We start from the raw sequence: 21,891 nt of genomic DNA on the forward strand, positions 1-21,891 counted from the left end.
TACCAAAGCAAACGTGGTTATAACAACAAGCTACGATCGGCCAGCTGGAGAGACAGGCAGACAGACAGGCGAGCCGCTCTTCAGACAGACAGAGATGAAGGTATTAAAAGTCAACTGACGTCTTTCTGCTGTGCTCCGCAGTGAGCTATGAGTGAAAGATGATAGGAGAGAGAGACAAGATAGATTGGGAGGGGAGGGAGACAGAGAGGGGGAGAGTGTGACAAGCAGGGGATGATAAGCTATGGGTAAACAGTTCACGGCAGATTTCCTCTTACAGGTGATGAATGACAACAACTGCTCACCCCCTCACTCTCTTTCTCCCTCCGTCTCTCTTTTTGATAGCGACCTCCTCTGCTCTGTTCATTACAGAGCTCCTCTCTGAGTAAACACTGTTAGAAAACAGAGACGGCAAGTGAGAGACAGAAGGAGGGAAGCTAGAGGAGAGAAATGGCTAGAAAGAAGAGGAAAAAAAGAGTGGAGGGAGTTGGAGGGCTATGGTCAAGGAGGAGGGTGGGAAGAAGAGATGGAGGATGAGGAGAGTCAGCATGAGTTGATAAACTGAGATGGTGGTAAATGTAAGGTTGCACTAATAAGATTCCAAGGCCCATAATTTGGTGATCCCACTCCACATTTTGCTGCTTTCTCTTGTTTTTCCCATTTATTTTAGAAAGAAACAAGTCATTACTCCTTCTGTGGTGTCTTTCCTTGACTGTATGAAATAATGATATAGCTTTAAGGTCTAAAAAGTGACATAATTGCTGAGGTGCCTTAAACCTGCCTTTTTGTCCAATGGCCAGCAGGGGGTGGCGTCACTGGTTTCAAAAATAAGTCTGATTTGTATTTAAGCTTATGAGAAAATGAGCCTACTTCTTACTTGAATTATTTCATCCGTAAACAGTTTTCTAATAAGCTTATGGTCTAAATCGCTAGTTTCAAGTCACCTTCAATAAAGCATGACGTTAATTTAGTAAATTATGGTTCAATTTACAATAAAACCGATGATAAAGCAGGGTATGCGTTAGGGCGTGGCTACCTTGTGGTTAAGTGGCTAACGCAATGTGTCCTCGGGCTCTCAGTCAGATCCAATCAGTATTGTCCTCAGCTCCACGCTCTTGTCCAAATATGGTTACTTACGGCTCCAAAATAAGGCAAAACACAAGGCTACAAAACAAAAAGTTCACAAAAGTGTTGTCATAATACTGCAATTTCAAACTCCAATACAATACCTTGAAAAATATTGATGGCATTAATTTTAGATTTTTATTAAAGGATAAAAATAACAAAGCACAACAGCATCTTAGTTGGTTTACCTCTGAAGGAGGTGGTGCATGTGAGCGAAATAAATCCAGCTCCCAATGTTGTATCGATACCGCAAAAAATGAGTGTTTGACCTGTTTCAACATTTCTAGTCCATAAAACAATGGGTGACGTCATAATGGGTTTACACAGTGGTCTTTTGAGCTAAATGCTAATGTGTAATCACACTGTTAACATGCTGGTGTTTAATATACGTAGGTGTGCAGATAATTGTACAGGTCATTTTTCCATGTACACTGTCTTAGTGTAGCATGTTAGCATGCTAATATTAAGCAAATAACCGCTAAAGCCAACTGATGCTGATAATAATAATATAATAATAAACTTTATTTATATAGCACTTTTTAAAAACAGAGTTTTACAAAGTGCTTTGACAAAAAACAAAACAAAATTGTAGGGGACAAACAAAGTAAGCTTTTTTTAAGTAAGTTAAGCAATTTGAAAGAAATAATTGAAGAACAGAAGTAAAGGAAAAAATTAATAAAATAAAACAAAATAGAAAAATGGATATAAATCAAAATGGGTAAAATAAACAAAACAAATAAATTAATATGTAAACTCAAACGGTAGGAGCAAAAGCAAAAGGATGACATCACATAAAGGCAAGTCTTTAAAAATGGGTTTTAAGAAGTGCTTTAAAATAAGTTACCGATCCTGCGAGCCTTATCTGATGGGAATTACCATTTGACAAAGTCAAATTTTTACCTGCTGCTAGAGCTCTTGAAAGCATGAATATCAGTTAGTAGTTTTTGAGATGTTTCAGTCTGGTGGAAAGACTTTGCCATCCCTAGAGCCAACATCGCAACCCTGGCCTAAAAAAAGTTATTTTTGTAATTTTAAATCTTAAAATGAACTTCTCAGCAGCCTCAAAATGAAGATTAATGTATTACTCATGGAAGACACACTTGTTTTACAAGGAAAGAAGTAGCAAAGAAGAAATGAAATGACAACAGAATAAGGAAAAGACAGAGAGGGATGGGAAAGAAAAACAAATAGATTCTCTCATTCTCTACCTTAGCGCGCTCGGTTTCATTTCTGATAATCATTTCTGTGGCAGCCATTTTATGTGTACAAAAGGAGATTACTATGATCCAACAGGAAGTATCTCATTTATCCTGCCTGGCTTGTTGGCCAGAATGTATAAATCCGGCAGCAGTCAGGATGGCAGCTTTGTATTTATCCAGTGTAATGCACATCAGTGGCGGCTGTCACTGACTTTCTATCTATCCTGTGACAACTTAGATTAGATCCATCACTTTGACAGCAAATTTAAATGGCAATAGTTTTACTTTGTGGCTTCCAGTTCACTCAGAATGCATCTAAAAACTTGGTTCAGACGCACAGTTTCTCATTCAGCACAATACAAATGAGGTTTGATGATTTAACGGTGCTTTATAGAAGTTTTTTTTATGTGCACGCCAATCATTTGTAGGTTATGTGTTATGGTTACACAAAAAAAACAAAACACCAAGGCAGGGAGGAGGATGTAACAAAAAAACAGGGTTCAAGTCCGACCTGCGGCCCTTTGCTGCATGTCATCCCCCCTCTCTCTCACCCCGTTTCCTGTCATATCTCAAGCTGTCCTATCCAATAAAGCCATAAAAAAAACAACAACAAAAAAAAACTTGTTATTTTTTATTTTATTTTAAATACACTCATGGATGGATGGCTTGGTGGATGGATGGATGGATGGATGGATGATGAATGGATGGATGGATGGATGGATGGATGGATGGATGGATGGATGGATGGATGGATGGATGGATGGTAAACAAACATCTTGATCTCAAAGAACTACCTGTTTAAATAAAAGATAATTCAGCGATATAATATTGACAATAATGGACACATTAATGGCTAAATGTCTCTCTTTCTTTTCTCAGGTCATATTCGAAGCTGAGGTTTCGGACAGCAAGGCCGGCTTCATCGCCATTGACGACATTCAGGTGCTCAGCTACCCGTGCGGTGAGTCATTAGCATGCCAGCAATTAGTCCTAGTTCGCTGAATAGACGCTGATAGCTTTGGCCACTAATTAGACTGTACCTGGGATGGTTTCCTTTGCAGTTGAATGGGCAGATAAGTGGGAAGGTGACACAGGAGAGGAAGGGATGCAGAGAGGGGAGAAAGATGAGTCGTAGAGAAAAATGAGAAATAAAAAAAGGGAGAGAGAGAAACAGAGAAGAAGAGGGGATAGGAGAGAGTGAAGCGGGAAATGAGACAGTATTAGGGCAATCATAGGGAGAGGAGTTTCTGACCACTCAGCACTTTCTCTCTCTCTTTAACCCACATGCACACACACAGTCGCACGCACCCACAGAGTGAACAGTGGCTGTCTTGTCTCATACTGACAGGAAAGAGATGAGGACAGCGATCCAGTTTTAAATTCTCGCTACGTCTCAAGTCTTCTTCTCTCCTTTGCTCGAGTGTCTCCTTACTCCTAGAGGCCAGAAAAGAGTTGTGACGACAAACTATTACTGTTAACGGAGGAGTCTGTTAATCTAGAGCCATAGGCGGGTATCTGAAGGGTCCCCATGAGAAAGGAAACAATTACAGCTCCTTTCTGTCTCGGAGCAGAAGGACAATTTTGTTTCTTAATAGATTATATCGATTACAAGTCATCAAAATGAACTGTCTCCCACCTTCCTCTTGTACAGGCTGTGAGGTCCGGCTACTCCTGTTGTCCCTGTCTTTGTCAGATGTTAGAGATTTGTCTCTGAAAGACATTCATTTTGTTGATAAAGTGACTTGGAATCTGAGAAAATATAAAAAGAAGAGCCCCTGGTCCTTTAAAGGCAGAGGAGCAAGTATTTGAAAGTAGTACTTAGTCTCCACAGTGGATGCATTCATTCTCACAGCTGCATTTCTGGACACACACAAGTTTGTGTGTGGATGGGTATGTGTGTGTGTGTGTTTTCATTCACCATAGTAGCTGCTATCTATGATTGCAATCACCTCCCCAGAATAAAAATGTCATAGCCAAACTGCATCTCCAGGGTCTAAAAGGCTTATTTCATATCTTAGCATGGTAGTTAAGAATTGGGAGCGATGTGAATTATATATACAGGATGAGACGTTGATGTTAGCTCCCAGTGGCAATGCAACACAGTGCTCCGGCTTCATCTGACTGCAGTAACATCTAATCGCAGTAATAATGAACATGTTCCTTAGGGTAAGGAAATGTCCTGAAATGTATAGTATGTTTGTGATAACCTGACCTGTTTGTATAACTCCCTCTGGCTCTGTCACCTCCAAACAGATAAATAAAATGAAACCAAAAATATTGTAAAGTAAAGTACATATAACCTTGCTGCAATCTAATGTCCTTCATTTGTTTGTTTGCTGCAGATAAATCCCCTCATTTCCTGCGTCTTGGGGATGTGGAGGTGAACGCCGGACAGAATGCCACATTTCAGTGTATCGCTACAGGACGGGACACGTCGAACAATAAACTCTGGCTACAGGTACATGCATGTACAAACACACACTTTAATACAAATCATATTATAATCTACTGCTTTTGTGTAATGAAATATAAACAAAATCTACACGGCTTCATTACATGAGAAGTAAATGAGAGCATTTGGGTCTTTTGAGCAAATCAAGCCTTAAGTTTAGAGGGAAACCGAGTTATCTGTAACATTTATGTAATGTAATGCTGAATATGTGTGCACTTTAATAAAGTTATTATTACAAATCTATATATTTACATGCCAAGGATATGATGGCGTCGAAATAGGCAAACACAAAGAGACAAAACCATGTTCTCAATGTGAGACCCTCAGGATTGGTACATCCAGCAATATAGTGTCACACACACGCACGCACGCACACACACACGCACGCACGCACACACACACACACACACACACTCTCGAGGCCATACATCCTACCAGCTAACATGATTAAGAGTTTAATAGCTGCTGATTTCATTATGGCTCTATTGTAGTCATGACCTCCAAACCTGCTGTCAGTGAGGCAGAGGGGAGGTGTGTGTGTTTGTGTGTGTGTGTGTGTGTGTGTGTGTGCGCCTTGTGACCTTGAGCAAGGCAGTCAACCCATTAACAGCCTCTGCAGCACCTGATCTATCTCTGTGTGTTTGTCTGTGATTCAGAGGAGAAATGGAGAAGATATTCCTGTGGCTCTGACCAAAAACATCAACCACAGACGGTTCGCAGCCTCCTTCCACCTCAAAGAAGTCACTAATCAGGATCAAGATCTGTACCGCTGCGTCACCCAATCAGAGCGCGGCTCCGGGGTGTCTAACTTTGCGGGGCTCATCGTCAGAGGTGAGGGTTTAAAATGATCTTAACGGTGATTTGATTGTCTTTTTTTTCCTCCTCTTTTCTTCTTTTCTTCTTTAATATTTGATTTCTTATCTTTTTGAAAATGTGTTTATGCTGTAGTAGATTGCTAAGCCCCGCCCCCCTTAGTTACTGTTGCCATACCTGAGCTAGATGAAACTGGTTTCTCATTTATAGCCAACGACTGTCATACTGATAACTAACTAGGCCTAACCAGCTAGTTGATTAAGCTAGTGTTGGTGCCATTTGTTGGTTAACAACGCTTTGTTTTAAAAACGAGACATGCTAACATTTTCAGCTTATGCTAGGGCAGAGAAACACACTTGTATAATTCATTCCCTACACTTTTGTTCATGTGTCTTTCATTTTGGAAAGGGAAAACTCATGGGATGTGCTGTCATAAGTTAGTAGGCGGACATACTAACGTTTGCAGCTAGCAGACAAACACACTGTTTAATCCATTCTCTACACTTTTGCTCATGTGTTTTTCATTTTGGACATACACAACCCCACAAACTGATATAATTAATTAATTGTAAGGTAGCCTAACTCTTCTTAGGTAAACGCTAGGTTACTACTGTATATTGTAAGCTAGTAGGCAGACATGCTAACATTTGCAGCTAGCAGACATACACACTTTTTAGGTTTAATCCATTCTTGACACTTTTGCTCATGTTTTTTAATTTGGAAAGTGAAAAACAAATAGTAAAAAATAATAATAATGAAATAAGAATCCACCCTTCAATGCCTGGCTATGGTTCCTAAACTACTATTGAATAATCACTGCCACAGGGGTTTATGCAGTCAGTCCTGACCCTGGAGTTGATTTATATATTCTGTGTTATGGATAACGTGGTGTTGTCTTTAACTTTTGAAATGTCAAATGTCTTTCCAATCAAATCTACTTTCACTGTGTCTGACTGATAAAATGTAAGTCACTAACACAATATAGACTAATGAGGAGGGCTTGTGTATGAGTGTATACAGATGTGTGTGTACCAGTTTTGTGTTTGTACGTGTGTGTGTGCGTGTATGTGCACGCTTGCGTGGGTGTGAACCAGTTGCGTTAGTATCTGTGCGCATGTGTACGCTGTGGATGTGTGTGTGTGTGTGTGTGTGTGTGTGTGTGTGTGTGTGTGTGTGAATGGAAACTGTGTGTGCTCCAGCTGTCATGTGCAGCTGACATGTGGTTAATAAGGTGTCACCAATGTGTGTTTGAGACGGGATGCTTTATTCATTCACATCCAATAGCTTACATATTCAATTCATCTCACAGAGAGAGAGAGAGAGGCAGGGGGAGGGAGAGGCTTACGGCGAGAGAGATTCAGGAAGAATGATACAGGAGTGACAGTAAGGAGGGGGGAGAAAACGCGAGACAGGGGAGGGTGAGCAAAGAGAGAAGTGAAGATGGTGAAGGAAAGTTAAATGTAAATAGTCTGCTCATTATCCCAAGAATATCCATATCAGAATCAGGAATATGTCTGAATATGTAAACAGCTGAGCAGAGTCATGTTTATTATTCTGCATAAGAGAAGGCAGAGGAGAAAGAAATGAGAAATCAAAGTGAGCACCATGAATATGAATTTTAGCTGGTGTTGCTCAGATAATGGGGCTCTTCTGTCCAATTTTGGGGTTCAACTTTCTGAGCAAGACACTATCACTGCCAAGGTTAGGGTTACAGCTCCCTGCTGGGAATGAATAGCTTTGTTTTTTCTTTGGTCAAGTGAATATAGTGGTTTCAAGAGATGCTTTCTCTGTGGGACCTTGCTGATATACTGATATAGTAAGAATACATAAGTGGCTAATGTTTATTTATCAAAAACTATCTTTTTTGAATATGAGAAGGCAACGAGAGAAAGGACATGAAGAATCCGCACAGCAGGAGACATGTGTCTAAACATGAATGGGACCAATCTACATATATGAAAATAGATTCAGGTTCAAGATGGGCGCTGTGTGTTTCATAGCCAAGCATCGGCTTGAAAACCAACCACTTTCACAATCTGTGCGAAGATGCTTTTTGAGCTCTGAGGGATATTGGTGATTATGAATATTGATCCAGGGTCTGGTTGTTAGAGAGATATCACAATAAAGGAATAAGGACTGCATGTATGAATGTAGAAGGAGAAGAGCCTCATGTTTATTTATTAGAAATATCAGATGGGAGATGAGAGCTTGAGAGGAATCAAAGGAACAGGGAATATGTTTATTTCTCTTCTTGAAAAGTATGCATGTTGGAGATTTGAAGTTCCTGCAGGACACTGACGACCATGAATATGGACACAACTTTGCTGCATTATTAATATTTTTACTCTGAATATTTTACTTTTTAATATCTATTTGTTATGAAATTGAAGAGAGAAGAGGGACTGAGCAGGGAAATGGAAGAAGTGCCAAAATATGAATTGTATATATTAAAAATGTTTTGGCAGTAGGACAGTAACACAGGTTTCATTTTCAGAGCCTGAAAAGTGGCCCGCTGGGTGGTGTGAGATTGCCTCGGTGCAGGTTTGCACAGGCCTAGTCTATTGATATTTACAACATGTAGATGACAGAGATGTGCCATTATCGTCGTCCTCTGTGTGTGCTGGAGCTGTCAAAATCAGAGGAAAGAAGCACATTTTGTAGAGACAGAGGTGCATCATGGGAGCATGAGAGGTGTGATACGGGATTCCCAGATAACGCTTACACCTACAGTAGATGTTCTTCTCTGTGTCTTGAGCAGAAATATGACAATGAACACATCTATTCTTTACTGTTCATTATCTTTCCAATAAGTTGTTATTTTTTTATTTAAAAAATTGCAGCTATAGTCTTCAATTCACAAACAGAAAAAAAGCCACCAACCTTCACATTTTAGCATATAAATGTTAAAATGTAAATCAAAATTATTTCTCAATTATCTGATGATTGATCATTAAAGTCTACAAGAGTCAAGAAGGCTGGAAGAAGAAGGTTGTCAATGTGACGCCCATGTTTGAATACCAAAAAGATTCATATCAAAATATATTTCAAAAGTACAAGTAAAAGGAAATTAAACATATATTTACATAATGTGCACAACATATATGGCTGATTATCGTGTCCAATATTTAGCATTTTTCTGATTACCAAGATAAGTGTGTTGCCAATGTGATTGCCGATATAATAAACTCATTTAAAATGCCCTCCTCTGGCTCTGATGCAACATGTAATCTGCTAAATTTAGTGAGTAAAAAGTACAATATTTGCCTCCAAAATGTAGTCCAAAAACTACTTAGTTACATTCCATCACTGACAAGATTACAAATTGGTCAAGAAGTTCTAACCTAACCTGACATGGCAGATGGTGTGGTACATATAACCATCTGGAAAGGTGCCCCTAGAAAATGTTAACTTGACAGGTCATTGCAAGAACCATCTGTCTATCACTGTCCATCACTGGCTGACTTCAACCAATCAGATCAATGGCAGAAGAGCAAAAATCAAACTCTTACTGTAGCTAGTCAAGAGAAGAGCAAAATATTTTTTTTAGAAATACTACCCATTTCAAATATCACTGATGCTACCAGCACCTCTAAAACGGACATTTCTAAACGTACAGTCGCTTCTCTCACTGGTCATCACATCTAAACCACGACCGCAGCTTGAGGCCGCGCACAATTGATCTCGCAATCCAGCTGCCTGGAAGCGAAAAGCTTTTTGGGACCAGAAAGATTTCTAGGGTTTTGTTGCCAGCCCTACATTTCAACACTAGATGGAGAGATGATGGCGAGTTTTATCGTAGAAGATAATCGTTTGTGTGTGCGAGAGACACAAAGAGGTATGAGAGAGGTTCACTGTGTATTTGAGTGTGTGTATGTGTGTGTGTCACTTGTGGTTTGGCCAGAGCCAAGCCCTAATAAAGCCTTGCCCTCTGGTTCCTACGGTGACAGAGCGCATCATCACGCCAGCTCGTATCACACTCACACACACACACTCGTACACGCACACACCATGCCAGCTTGCATTACACACAACCCATGGCCTAAAAAGCTCCTGCAATATTATTGTCACACACATGCACATAAACACACACATATCAGACTTTAGAGGGCGCACAACTGACTCGAATTTATACAACTGTCTTAAACCTGTAATAGTCCACTTCTAAAATGTCCCTTTCTCCTTTTAAGCCAAACACACACACAGACACACGCATGCTCACTCTAAGTAATAGTGACAGGTGAAGCTTCAGGCGTTATGCGACTATAGAAAACCTACTACCACTGTTGGCTGTCGATACCACTGAAACACACACACACAACTCACTGGCACACTCTGACACACACTTCCTCTCCTGTCCTGGAGGTCAGATGTCCTCCAGTGAGCTCCGTGGTGATGTCAGCAGCAGTTTGTGAAAACTAAACTTTATTGACAAGGTTGCTGACGATGGACAACAAGAAGAACATGCCTAGTGGGCATCAACAAAATATCTGTCTTTGTTTATGTTGGTATGTCTTCATGTTTGTTCACTACATCATAAATCTTAACAATCTACCAAACTCTCTATTAACGTCTCTGGAGTTTTTTAAATTCTAATATCAGCAAAGAGAGTGAGTGACAGTGAAAACAAATTAATCACGCTGACGGGTTAGGTCAGAAACAACACGCGTTTGAAGTTTTCCCAGTGTTGATTTGTTTTTTGTTATTATCATTTACATTTGACCCAAAAAAATGAGAAATGATGAGAGGGTTCACATATGTGATTAATAATAAAAAAGATGGTGACAACAAACCCATCGCAAAACAACACCAGTGATGATTTGTTATATTTTTTTAGGTCAACTGTACAAATGACAAGTGATGGAATAAAAAATGAAGAAAAGCAAAAGCATGAACCCGTTCCAGCGCTTGTTTTCTCTGGAGTCACATAATGACCCACTTACATTCCTTACAGTTTCATTTTTTTGTCTATTATTTATCTTTTAGATGTTCAATATGTTTTTAAGTCACACACAAACATGTATTCAAAGTCAGCACACAGGCTGCGAGCACACACATCTACTGTTTTGTATGCTTGAATACATTTATCTCTGTGAGTTTGTGCTTCGTTTCTTTATTCGTTTGTTAGCTAATCATCAAGTTGTTTACTTTGGTGTTTTTGATGGTGTTGCGAGCTGACATGTTGTTGACGTTGTTGGTTTTCTGAAGTCACTTCAACATTCATTATCTGGATTCAACTCTGTCTGCGTGTGTTTGTGTGTCTGCGTGTGGTTGTGTGTTTGTGCGTGTGTGTGTGTGTGTGTGCGTCTTCAGCTGCACACACGCATGTGCTGTCAAACTACAGTGTTTTATCTGTTGCTAAAAAGACACTTCCCAGCCTGCACCTCTCTGACAGCACACACACACAGAAATGCAAACACAAACACACACACACAAAGAGAAAAAGAGGTGACAGCAATGCGAGATATAACTATTAAAAGAACACCATGCCCAGTAACGCACATGCACACACACATGATTTTGATAATGCTTTCTTTGATATGATATGATTGAAGCTGGATTGCAAAAGAAACACATTTTTTTTATCTTTATACTGATAGCAGTAATGCCTGTTTCTGTCTGAGAATGTATCTGAGAGATAAAATCTGTATGATTTACTGTATGTGAGATAGACCCCAGTGTGTGTGTGTGTGTGTGTGTGATTAATTCATGTGTTGATCTGTGTGTGTATATGTGTCAGCCAGATAAATCTTTGATGCAGCATGTTTTATGGTTGTGTGTGTGTTGTGCTTTCGGCTTGTCAATCACAGACGTGAGACAGTTCGCTCTGATCTGACTGACTGGCCCTGAACCATCACACATCCATCACACATTTACATACAAGTATATGCAGACAATATTTATTCACTGAGCATTATGGGATGTCTGGGATGTGGAGGAATATCAAGACGTATGCAGAATGAAATCTACAGTATGGGCAATCGAATTGTGTTTAAAATAAACATGTCATTGCTCATTTATTTAATAAGATAAGATATACATTATTGTCCCCAAGGGGAAATTTTGATTGGGCAGTAGTGCTGCATACAGCTTCAATCAACTTAAACAGTAAGTAACTGACAAGACAGTACAGTGACAAGACAATGATACCCAAAACAATCTATAGCTCAGCCTATACCAAACATAGATGAGCAGCCATAGATAAAGAAAAAGACAAATTAGAGAAAAAATTTCATAAAATTGATTTCCACCATGATCAGAATCCCTGATCCTGGCAGCAAAATGTGCAGAAAACAAGTCGAAGATGTACCCTTTATATTGCAGTTTGCAAGAAATTACTAACCAAAGCTCCTTTAAGGGCCCAGACACACCAAACAAACTTCAAAGAAAGAGTGTCATCTGTTTCAAGCTGCACTTGGACACACCGCAAAGACCACAGCAGATGGCCATCTAACTTGTACGTTCTGCGCCTGCATGAGAGAAAATCACTCTCAGTACCACCAAGTGGCAATAGTCTCTATTCCTCATTAGAAAAGGGAAACCTGAAGACTCAGGACTGTGGACATAAAAATCATTGTTTTGATTAAACAGCGTTTGTCTACCATGTTCACAGCATTCTTGCTGATATATCCAATTATTTTGGTTGTGGAAGAATAAAGGAAGAGGCGGAGGTGAAAAACAAGGACGAACCGCACTAAATGGGTGAAATAATGTATGCTACAGCAACAGGCTCAAGGGGTTTTCCCCTTACTTGTGCACCGATTTACTTAGCTGAACAGCCAATCAGACTGGCAGGGTCCGCCACCAACAACATGCTCAGTAGGATGAAAAGCCGCCGGCTAGTGCCAACAGTGTGGGACATAGATGCTAACTGAGACAGACCCCCCTTAACACTAATCTGATGTCAATCTAACATTTAGGTCTCGTGTGAAAAAGCACCTGAGTCACTTCGAGGTAAAAGTCACAACAGCAGTCTAACAAGGTCGGGCCTCGTAACAGAGCCAATTTTAAGTTGTTGTTGAGAGATCATTCTCTGCTTTGCTGGACTTTATAAAACAGGCAGCAGAAATCACGAAAACATTAAATAATAAATCAGTTGAAAACATTTATTCGAGTCTCTCATGCAGGCTTTGCAAGAAAAACACTCCTCTTCCTTCTTATCACTACAATTTCAACTTCACAGGTACCACCTCTCGCACCAAATGCAAAATATCACACACTTTTGTCGTAAGGAACATTTACATAACAGACATACGTCTGAATGACAATAAGCCATTACTTTCACGGCTAGATAAAGCTTGAAAATTAACATATTCCAAGTTTGAAAAGGGCTCAAAGAATCGGTCACTACAGAAGACATTTTCTAAAAAAGGCTTCTCATAAAAAGGCTTCCAGCTTCTTGTTTTGAAAGTGGAAATCTTTTGATCTGAAGCATCTCCAAAAGGCGTGTTTGCATTAATATTAAATTCATTACAACTCAGCAAAGGAATGTCAATGTGTGAAACAACATGGCTACTAGCAGTTAGATGAAAGAAATTGTATATGAAGCTTGTTATGGGAACTGTCTTTGAGTATCTAGAAAAGCACTCTATAAATGAAGTGTAGTATTTAATTATTAGTTGGAAAGTTAAAAGAGGAGTGTAGCATTTAAACAAAACTCTTGAAATATAGTTGAGAAATAGTGCTTACGCTCTGTTCTCCGGCACGACCACAGATGTTTAGGCAATAAGTTCACTGTGACATTCACACAGCTTGGTTGTCATTGCAGGTCAGTGCAAGGATGTCCCTAATAATCTGTTTCATTAGTTTATGTGTCATTGTTTACTGGTAGTTTGTTTAAAAAATTAATTTGAGCTCACAAATATAACATGTCAGCTGTTCCAACAAAGAGGCTTTGTATCTACAGGGTGTTACTCCTTGTGCCTCTACTCTCTTCTTTTCTGCTGTGACCTTGTTTCAGCATGCTTCATTCATCTTGTCAGCCACTTTGAAACCATCTTTTATGATCTTGTTAATTGTTCTCTCTCCTCAGAGCCCCCGCACCCCATCGCCCCTCCCCAGCTGCTAGGCGTCGGCCCCACGTATCTGCTCATTCAGCTGAATGCTAACTCCATATTTGGGGATGGACCTATTATCCTGAAAGAGGTATGTTCAGTATGAGATACTGCATATTTTTTCAAGCAGTACGTGATATATAATAACATTGTATGAAGCCACTGTAAATCAGGACATCAAAGCTTTTAACTGTTAATGGCAATAAGTGACAATAACAATTCCCTTTGAGCCTTCACAGGAAGGCTGCAAATGGCTTTTAATTGGCATACAAATAGTTCAAAATATTGGGAAATACACTCATTTGCTTTCTTGCTGAGAGTTTGATACCACTTTCATGCATATACGCTAGATATTAAGCCAGGAGACAGTTAGCTTAGCATAAACAAGTAGTGGGAAACAGCTAGCCTGGTGATGTCCGATGGTAATGCATTTTTTTTTTAACCTTTGAACAGTGCCAGCTTAGCTGTTTCCCACTGTTTCCAGTCTTTATGCTAAGCTAGGCTAATTTTTAATTTATCATGTATTTTACAATGACAACACAGTATTGTCAGTGGGAAATATTTGCAATTATTTACAATGGCATATACACTTTGTGGTACATACATTTTGTTTTTTGACAGAGCAAAGTTAGACGTTTCCAGTCTTTATGCTAAGCTAAGCTAATTGCGTGTTTATCAGGTATTTCATTCAGTATTTCAGTGTTTCAGTGTTTATCAGTATTGCCATTTGGAAATATTTACATATGAAATGAGAAATAACTTTACAGAAATATGACGCTACCGTAGCCAGTTAGCTGTTAAAGCCTGTCTCAACTGAGCACAAAGACTGTAAACAGGATGAAATGGCTAGCTTAGCTATGTGCCAGTCTTTTTCTTGACTTTTCACAGTTATTCCAGATGTTCCACCATTACCTTGGGATAGCGACCGAGCAAAACAACACATTCATTCAACGCATCAATTGTTTTGCCCTTTAGGTTGAGTACCGGATGACATCAGGCAGCTGGACGGAGACTCATGCTGTGAACTCTCCAAACTATAAGTTATGGCATCTTGACCCGGACACAGAGTACGAGATCAGAGTGTTACTAACCAGACCAGGAGAGGGAGGGACAGGCAAACCTGGACCACCACTCATCACCCGGACCAAATGTGCAGGTAGGTAACAACTTTCTACTGACACTATTTCCTCACACTTTATATACATGAAATATGATCAGCTGCAGCAAGAGAAAGGTGCAACAAAGGCTTGACTTCAGTTGAGTCCGCCAGTGCACACAGCTTTTTCTGCCTGTCTGATTGTCTATCGATCTGTCCATCCACTGTTGTTCTTTTTGTCTCTGTATCTATATTTCAGTTGTTGGAGTGATATTTGTACTATGAGCTGGCACAGTGAGGGGAGGAGAGGTGTAGCGAGGGATAGAATTGGAGGAGAAAGGAGTGGAGAGCCTGAGTCAGTCCGTGGTTGCTCAGTGATCTGAGAGAAAGAGTGATTAAAATACTCGAGGCTCTCTCCACCTTTCTCACTTTTCATCCTGCCTTTTCTTTCCCTCTCTCACCTCATTGCTGCTTTTTCTCCCATTCCTCCCTCTATATATCTCTCTTTCTGCTCCGTTCCCTGTCGCTGCCTTTCCCCTTTTCTCCCTGCCTCTCTCTCCCCATCTCTTTCTCTCTCTGTGGATCAATAGACGGAGGGCAGAAACACTGTCTGACATTTGTAGAAATAAACGACTGAAATATAAACACAGCTAGCCTGAGGGAGGGAGACGGAGCGAGCGAGAGTGGGTTGATATGAGAGAGAAAGAGACAGAAAGAAAAGCAGTGAGCTTGAATGAGAAACAGAATAACGGAGCGATGGAGAGATGATGAAAAACAATAAGGCTGGAAAAGAAAGAGAGGAGAGAATAGACGCGAGGGGAGAAAGAGCACAAGAGGCGAGAGAATGATGAAACTGGAGAATGAAAATGAAAGAGAGATGAAAACTCATAACCACGGGGCCTGACTGATGTCTTGCAACCTGTGTGTATGTGTGAACAAATCTGAATGTGTGTGTGTGTGTGTGTGTGTGTGCGCACCTGTGTGTGTTTATTGACAGAGAGGAAGTCATAGACTTGTTCAGGCGACTCATGTATTGAACAGTTTCCTGTTTGACAGGAAGAGGAAATTAATCTTCTGCTCCTCACTCATGTAGGAACACATTGAGTTTAACACAATAACTCATTGTAATCCACATAATTGTTGAAATCAGACTGAAGAAGGGAAATACGGATATGAATTTAGAGAATTACATCAAATATTTCTGTGTATCTCAATGATTTCCGGCTGCTGACTAGAAAGTAGTCAGTGTGTTCAGTGTGAAGAGTGTTGACCTTTTCTTTTGGACACTCGAAAGTCGTCAAATGTCCCAGTGAACAAGTGAACTAGTTTTATGTTCAGTTTTAAAAATGTGTTTGTAAAGCAAATATAAAAAATGTGCTAATGTGGTAAGACTTCTGGTATTTAGTTTTGGGAACAATACAGAAAAAGAAAAATCTAAATTAAATTAAACGCTATGAGTAATAAAATAGTAACCCAGGACAGACAAACCAAACACTTGCTCCATCTGCAACCTCATTGCTAGGTGCCACTAAATCCTAAACACTGGACCTTTAACTTTCTGGGCTCTCTGCTGGTTGCAACCTCACGGTAACCTCAGTAGTGAACTTCAAAGGTAACGGTAGGCGGATTTTGTTACCTTTGTAAAGAACCGGACAAGCTGTTTCACTCTTTGTGTTTAAGCTAACCAGCTGTCACATGTGGCTTCATATCTCACAGGACTTTCAGCATGAAAGTGAGGAAGCGCATTTACCTAAATGTCAAACTATTCCTTTAAGGAAAAGAAATATTGATAAGGTGAATTGTTTTCCTGTATCAGCATCCCACAGTGTAAAACACAGAAATAGACTAATTTGTGTATGTTATTTGCAAGATAAAATCCCAATACTTATACTATGAATAAATTGAATACACATCGACATCCCAAAAAAAGGAAAAGGACAGTTATTACTGGAATATTCTTCTGTATCTATTGTTATTTTAATGATAACCTCCTACCTGTCTCTTTGTTTTCAGTGTGATGAAGGTCATTCACACATGCACACACACACACACACACACACACACAGATTAGGTGTTTTTGTTTGAGAGGTGAGAGACACACACGTGGTAGAAATGTTATTTAAATGGTAATGATTCCTTTGCTTTTTCTGTTTGGTTAGGTTTGTCTGATCCCACCACCTGTAGTTTACTGAATATTTAGTTCAACGCAAAGTAATGAAAACATGCAAACACACACTCATGCAGAGAAATGTGTGCACAAACGCCGGGCATAAACCCAAGCATGTCATCACACAAACCACTGTTTAATTAAAAACCAATAAAGTTAATAAGATACAGAGCAGAAATCGCACACACACTGCAGAGCAATTGATATGATAACAGGAAGGATTTAATCTCTCCCTCTCCTCTCGTCTCTTCTCTTCCTGTGCACTTTTTTATTTCTTCTCTATCTCTACTTCTTTCTGTGTCTCTTCTCCGCTCTCCCACTCTTCTGGATTTTTCTTCTGTGGTGATTTATTGCTCTTGTCTGAAGGGTGAAAAATAATCAACTTGAAGTGAAGGGTTAGTGTGTGTGTGTGTGTGTGTGTGTGTGTGTGTGTGTGTGTGAGTGTGAGTGTGAGTGTGTGTCACAGAAGAATGTGATGAAGTAGCTTTTAATCCAAATCCTGAATTTTCTGCCGAAAACCTCTTGGTCATGGCAGGTTACACACACACGCACACACACACACACACACACACACACAGACACACACTAGCAGGCATGAACACACACACTAAGAGGTATCGAGATGGAGAGAAACGTACAGACACACACACACAGTTCAGAGAGTCACAGTATTTCTCGGGTGTTGCACAAACTCAGCATCACTTGGATTAATGGAAGAATGGAATCACAAAACACACATTTCCAGACACACAATCACAGATGTTGGAGGAATCACACACAATATATCACATGTACTTCTTTATGTATGTGAAAACGCACACACACACACACACACAGTCAGCAGTACCACGCTTTAAGGGTCGGGCCCTTGAAATAGCAGCAAAGAAATTACAGACACAGGACTGTTCACTGTGTTTGAGCCAGTCAGCTTTATGATCATGTTCTATTTGTGTGTGTGCATGTTGGAGTTTATGGCAGGTTCTGATTGTTTTTTTTCGAAGGTTTTACTATTTTTGCAAGAGTCCGTTTTGGATATATAATTCTCTGCTTCAGCTCTAAAACCTTGACTGACAATTAAACTGGTTTCTCTGGGCTCAATTGGCTGCTTTCAACTATCCAGTCTCTTATCGACCATCCGTCCTGAGTGTTTCCTACTGCTTGGATTAACGCTAACATCGATACTTGGCTGTTCTTGTTGTAACAGTGTTACCGAGGCTAGGCTAACAAAGGTTTTTTACCCTCCCTGCTTGACATTATTGCTAATTGTCACAAAGGAGGTTCTTATCTGTGTTACTGACTGTTTGGCTAGGTAGCTACGGATGCGAGGTAACTTTAGCTTGTGATAACTGAAAGCGTCAATTGTTGAACTCTCTCTCATCGCACAATAAGGGTTAAGATTACTCATCTCAGTCCTGCTGTTTTCCTAAAGAGTTTTCATGCTTTAACCTAACGATGTTGCTGGTGAGCTTTTCAACCTTTATATCTATGTTTCCAACTGTAATCTAAAAAACATCTTTAAAATAGGCTACATTTAAAAAAGAATATCCCCCAATACTTAGGCCCAGTGGGCAGCTTGCAATTCCCAAAAAAGTGGTCCATTAATAACACTCGAATGGCCCTCAGTAGAGCGCATACCTCTGTCAAGGCCCAACAATCCCCTTTTATACTCACTCATAGATGCCAGCCACCTAAATAGACCTGATTTTTTCCATCAAGATCCATGTATTATTCCATGAGAAATGAATGGAAATGTAGAACAGTGCCCCACCTTGCAACGTTAAAGAACATCCGTCCTTTTATCCAGACCTGCACCAAAAGTTAATGGGGTCTATTCTGGACTGAGACCCATCCTCCAGCCAAGTTCTGTGAAAATCCAGTTAGTAGTTGTTGCTTAATCCTGCTGACAAAAAAACCAACAAACAAACACGGGTGAAAACATAACTTCCCTGCGAAAGCTAAAATGTCGTGGCTATTAACTAGACTGAGCTACTAATGTTCTATGCAAGGCGAGGCCATTTTATGTATATAACACATTTCATACAGTAACATAGTGCTTTATTGTACAGACTAATACAAAAGTTAAAGTATAAGACAGTGAACCAGGATCCCTCTAATACTTTGAGGTTTTGTGTGATGGTAAATCAGATGCTATAGATATATCTTTGATGTAGGTTTTGATTTATAGATTTAATCTTAAAACACTAAACTAATGTATCATCAGTGCATATTGTGCTTTAATTACATCCTGACAGTAATTGTGTTTACATTCTTTGCACTAAATATGGGTTAGTTCCCTGTGGTCTCCATGTTTACTATATGATATTACATTACCTTTTATGAAGGAGTGGTCCCACTGCTGAAAAGGAGCAGATACGAGCCTTAAGATGACTTAAAAGGATGTTTGGTGTTTTTTGTTTTGTGCATTATAATTCAGTTTCTCTCTTATATCCTCAGAAGTTTGTTTCATGACTCCCACTCTTTGCTCCTTGGGTTTACCAACCCTTTTTGTAATGTAAATGTTTTGTTGTTCATTCGTTTCTTTTTCTGAGTATGTTAACATCTAACAAATCCCACCCCTTTATCAACATCTATACCATTTTTGATACTCTACAGTCGTCGTTGCTGATTTCATAATTAGCCTCTGCACAGGCAAATCAGAATCAAATTCCACGTAGCTCGCGAGTGCAAATTGAATGAATGTTGCAGCGCACATTTGCATCTTTCATGTGCTTAAATCTGGCCCGTAGAGGCACAGAGACATGCAGAGAGAAAGTGAGCATTAGAGACAGAATGAATAACGGGAGTTTCATTTGTCTTCCTCATGACAGTGGAAGGATTACCAGGAACTAATTGGACAGATTAACTTGGATTTAGCTGCATCTCCTGTCAACCTTTTCTGTCCTCCCTCCCTCCCTCCTCCCCCCTTTCCTTACCTCTTTTCTTCCCTGCTTTTCTTTAAGCTTCTTTCTCCTTCTTTAATGTGTTTTTACTGTATATTTCTTGGCTCTTCCTAATGCTTCATGTTGGGGTACAGGGTGGTTTTTTTTTTGCCCTCAATGTTGCTTTATTTCATTTAGTTTCATTTCCTTTCCTTTTGTTTCTCCGTTCTTTAATTCCAACCTCTGGATTCAGCTGATATGACGGTTGCCGTCCTTGGTGTTATTGTTGGTGTTTATTGGTATTGTTGTTGCTTTCAAAGCTCCATCTGTGGAGAACAAAGCCTTTTAGTTCCAACATGAATCCAGCCGTTTGTCTGTCTACCGGAGGAGGGGAAAGGGACAAGGCAGCCTCTGTGGTTTACCGTTGGACCTGGTCCCGCTTGACTCTGGCCACGTTCCAAACTAGTTATCGTCTCTCCCCGTTCCTCCTCTCGCGGCTTCTCTCTTTCCCCCTCTCATCTTTCACTCCCTGCTCCTTTTATCAGTCCCTCGCTCCCTCCAGCCCCTGTTTCATTTTTCCACGCATTGCTTTGGTTTTACATTCTTTATTCATTTTCTATGCTACTCTGTTTGCCCTTTTTCTTTCTTCCTTTCTTCCCTGTCTTCTTTCTTTGTCTCTCCTCCTACCCTGCTCTCTACCCTATCTCACTACCTACAGTAAATAGACAGAGATAAGCAGCAATGCATCATGGGTCAGGAGGCGAGTGGGGGTTTAAATGCATGTTAAAGGTGTGTGTGTGTGTGTGTGTGTGTGTGTGTGTGTGTGTGTGTGTGTGTGTGTGTGTGTGTGTGTGACAGGCAGCTGGTCATATATTTTGTTTTAATTCTATGTTGAAGACCATCTCACTGTGAAGCAGTGTTGGCATCAAGAGACCCTGAAATCAATACAAGTTATGACACTGCCCTAACTGTTTGTGTGTGTGTGTGTGTGTGTGTGTGTGTCATTATAGCCAGGTTTATGGTGAGAATCACAAGTATTGATTTAAACGGGGCAGAGAGACGGAGAGGAAGAGACCGAGACAAGTGAGGAAGAGATGGGACTAGAGGGAGAGACAGGCAGAGAAAGCAATAGGTCTTCCTCTCGCTTTATTTAAATGTCAACCAGCCAATAACAGGTTGAAGCAAAAATGAAATGCTCTGACCCCCACGCTATTAACACAAACACACACACATACACACACACACACACACACACACGTACACAGCTGAGCAATAATATTTTCCCAGCAGACAATTACCTGCCCGGGTATCTTCACAAACTTCCTACCATTCTGTCGTTTTTCTGTCCTTCTCATTTTCTCTCATATGTCTCTGTGTTTCTTTGTTAGTGAGCTTTTTACATCTGAATGACTTAACAAACCTCAACATGCTTCTATTTCGCTTACTGCTGTGTGTGTGTGTGCGAGAGAGAGTTGTGTTTGCCCTTGACAAGTTCTTATTATGAGAAGTTTTATTGAGACGAGCACACACACACATAAACACACACCTATACATGCTCTGCCCAGATTTAATCTTGATTCTGTCACAACCTGAGCTGTGTGCGTGTGTGTGTGTGTGTGTGTGTTTGGGTAATAATCAAGTGTGAGAGTGTCCGTGCCCGTGAGTTTCTGTGCTTGTGTGTGTGAGTGACAGGCAGATAATGGGTTGTCAGAAGAAGCGACAAGTTTGTGTCCTTGTGTTGTCTCCTCTGAGAGAGGAAGACCAAGAGAAAAACAGAGAGTGAGGCGAGGAGGGGTGGGGGAGAGGCTTGCATCTCTATTTAAGGTGAGCTGTTTTTATTAAAAAAATCCTGGAAGGACGTAAGAAAGCAGGTGTGTTACAGCGAGACAGAGACAGAAAGAGAGGGAACATCTGACAGTGAATGAAGACTTGTCAGCTTATGATAAGGAGCAAAACTTTTAATTAAATCTGTTTTGGTTGAGATTCAACCTTAGTCTTTGGTTGTCCAATCCCAATCTGTAACATCAGTATCAGAGTTAATCGAGACATGTTTGGTATTGGCTGTATTGAGACTTGTCTCGATAACCTGTTGCGACCTCCACTGTCAAAAAT

General features: G+C 40.1%; 1 protein-coding gene across 2 annotated transcripts in view; it reads left to right on the top strand.

The window, feature by feature from the left end:
* ptprk (protein tyrosine phosphatase receptor type K) overlaps positions 1–21,891 on the top strand; it is a 120,952-nt gene that overhangs the window by 58,305 nt on the left and 40,756 nt on the right. For both annotated transcript variants that reach the window (XM_073492338.1, XM_073492337.1), the window contains exons 6-10: positions 3,201–3,282; positions 4,664–4,779; positions 5,430–5,604; positions 13,616–13,728; positions 14,613–14,793. In XM_073492338.1, the coding sequence (XP_073348439.1) occupies positions 3,201–3,282; positions 4,664–4,779; positions 5,430–5,604; positions 13,616–13,728; positions 14,613–14,793 (667 nt within the window). The remainder of the gene's footprint in view (positions 1–3,200; positions 3,283–4,663; positions 4,780–5,429; positions 5,605–13,615; positions 13,729–14,612; positions 14,794–21,891) is intronic.

Source organism: Pagrus major, chromosome 22, assembly GCF_040436345.1.
Source record: "Pagrus major chromosome 22, Pma_NU_1.0".
In the NCBI taxonomy this organism is placed as follows: Eukaryota; Metazoa; Chordata; class Actinopteri; order Spariformes; family Sparidae; genus Pagrus; species Pagrus major.